At 67.2% G+C, this 1,270-nt stretch overlaps 1 protein-coding gene across 1 annotated transcript in view; it reads right to left on the minus strand.

The window, feature by feature from the left end:
• Positions 1-6: 6 nt before the first annotated feature.
• SYMPK (symplekin scaffold protein) overlaps positions 7-1,270 on the minus strand; it is a 10,080-nt gene continuing 8,816 nt past the window's right edge. The window contains exons 19-20 of the mRNA XM_085323852.1: positions 1,099-1,270; positions 7-334 (exon numbers count right to left, since the gene is read on the minus strand). The exon at positions 1,099-1,270 is cut by the window's right edge and continues 45 nt beyond it. Coding sequence (XP_085179978.1) covers positions 80-334; positions 1,099-1,270 — 427 coding nt within the window. The 3' untranslated portion in view covers positions 7-79. The remainder of the gene's footprint in view (positions 335-1,098) is intronic.

Below are 1,270 nucleotides of genomic sequence, written 5' to 3' on the forward strand. Positions count from 1 at the left end.
CGCCAACCCCAGTGCTCCCAGGGCATGCTGGGAGCCGCTCACGCCAACCCCAGTGCTCCCAGGGCATGCTGGGAGCCGCTCACGCCAACACCAGGGCATGCTGGGAGGCGCCCCCGCCCCCCGCAGGGCATGCTGGGGGACGCGCGGCGGCGCCCACCTGGTGCGGGGTGAAGGAGCGGACGTGGGCCAGCAGCGGCTCGCGCAGCTCCGGGCACTTCTCGAAGACGGCGGCGAGCTGGGGCGGGGGCAGCTGCAGCACCACCTGGAACGACTGCGGCTTCGTCCGCTGGCAGCACTTGATGAAGCCTTCCCACACCTTGGGGTACTTCCACACCTGCGGGACAGACGGACGGACGGACGGGTAGACGGACGGACGGACGTCCCCGTGATGGGACACCGGGGTGGACAGATGGACGCGCTGAGCCGGGGGAGGGACAGCCGGGTGGACCGAGGGACACGCTGAGCCGGGGGAGGGACAGCCAGATGGACCGAGGGACACGCGGATGGACCGAGGGACACCCCGAGGGACAGACGGACGTGCCGAGCCCTTGTAAGGGACACCYAGAGATGCTGAGGCCAGGACAGAGGCGCCGAGTCCAGGAAGGGACGCCCAGAGGTGTCACGTTGGATGGACACGCCRAACCCGCGAAGGGACGCGGAGAGACACCAGGACAGACGGACGCAGGCAAGCGACACCCGGAGATGCTGGGACGGACGGATAGATGGACAGACGGCCGTGCCACGCCTGGGAAGGGCCACCCAGAGCCACCGGGGCTGGGACACACACACCAAGCCCAGGATGGGACACCAGGAGACACCAGGGCTGGGACAGATGGACACACCAAGCCTAGGATGGGACACCCAGAGACACAGGGGCTCTGGGGATGGACAGACAGACGGCCACATGGAGCTCAGGAAAGCCCAGAGATACCAGGACTCAGACAGACGCGTCAAGCCTGGGAAGGGGCCACCTAGAGTCACCAGTGCTGTCACCGATGACCACATCAAGCCCAAGAAGGGACACTTGGAGACACCAGGGCCAGGACAGGCGGCCGGATGGACGGACAGACAGCCGGACAGCCAGTCGGCYGCTCCCACCTGCTTCATGATGAGGCGGGAGAGGATGTTCATGACGAAGCCGCCGAGGCGGGGGTACATGGTGAGCGACTGGATGACGGTGCGCATGAGCAGCATGGGCAGCGGGCTCTGCTCCATCAGCTGCTGCATCACCACCGCCAGCACCTCCGAGGTGTAGACGTTCCTCTCGGCG

The sequence above is a fragment of the Rhea americana genome, unplaced genomic scaffold (genome assembly GCF_003343005.1).
Source record: "Rhea americana isolate MKP2758 unplaced genomic scaffold, rheAme1 scaffold_881, whole genome shotgun sequence".
In the NCBI taxonomy this organism is placed as follows: domain Eukaryota; kingdom Metazoa; phylum Chordata; class Aves; order Rheiformes; family Rheidae; genus Rhea; species Rhea americana.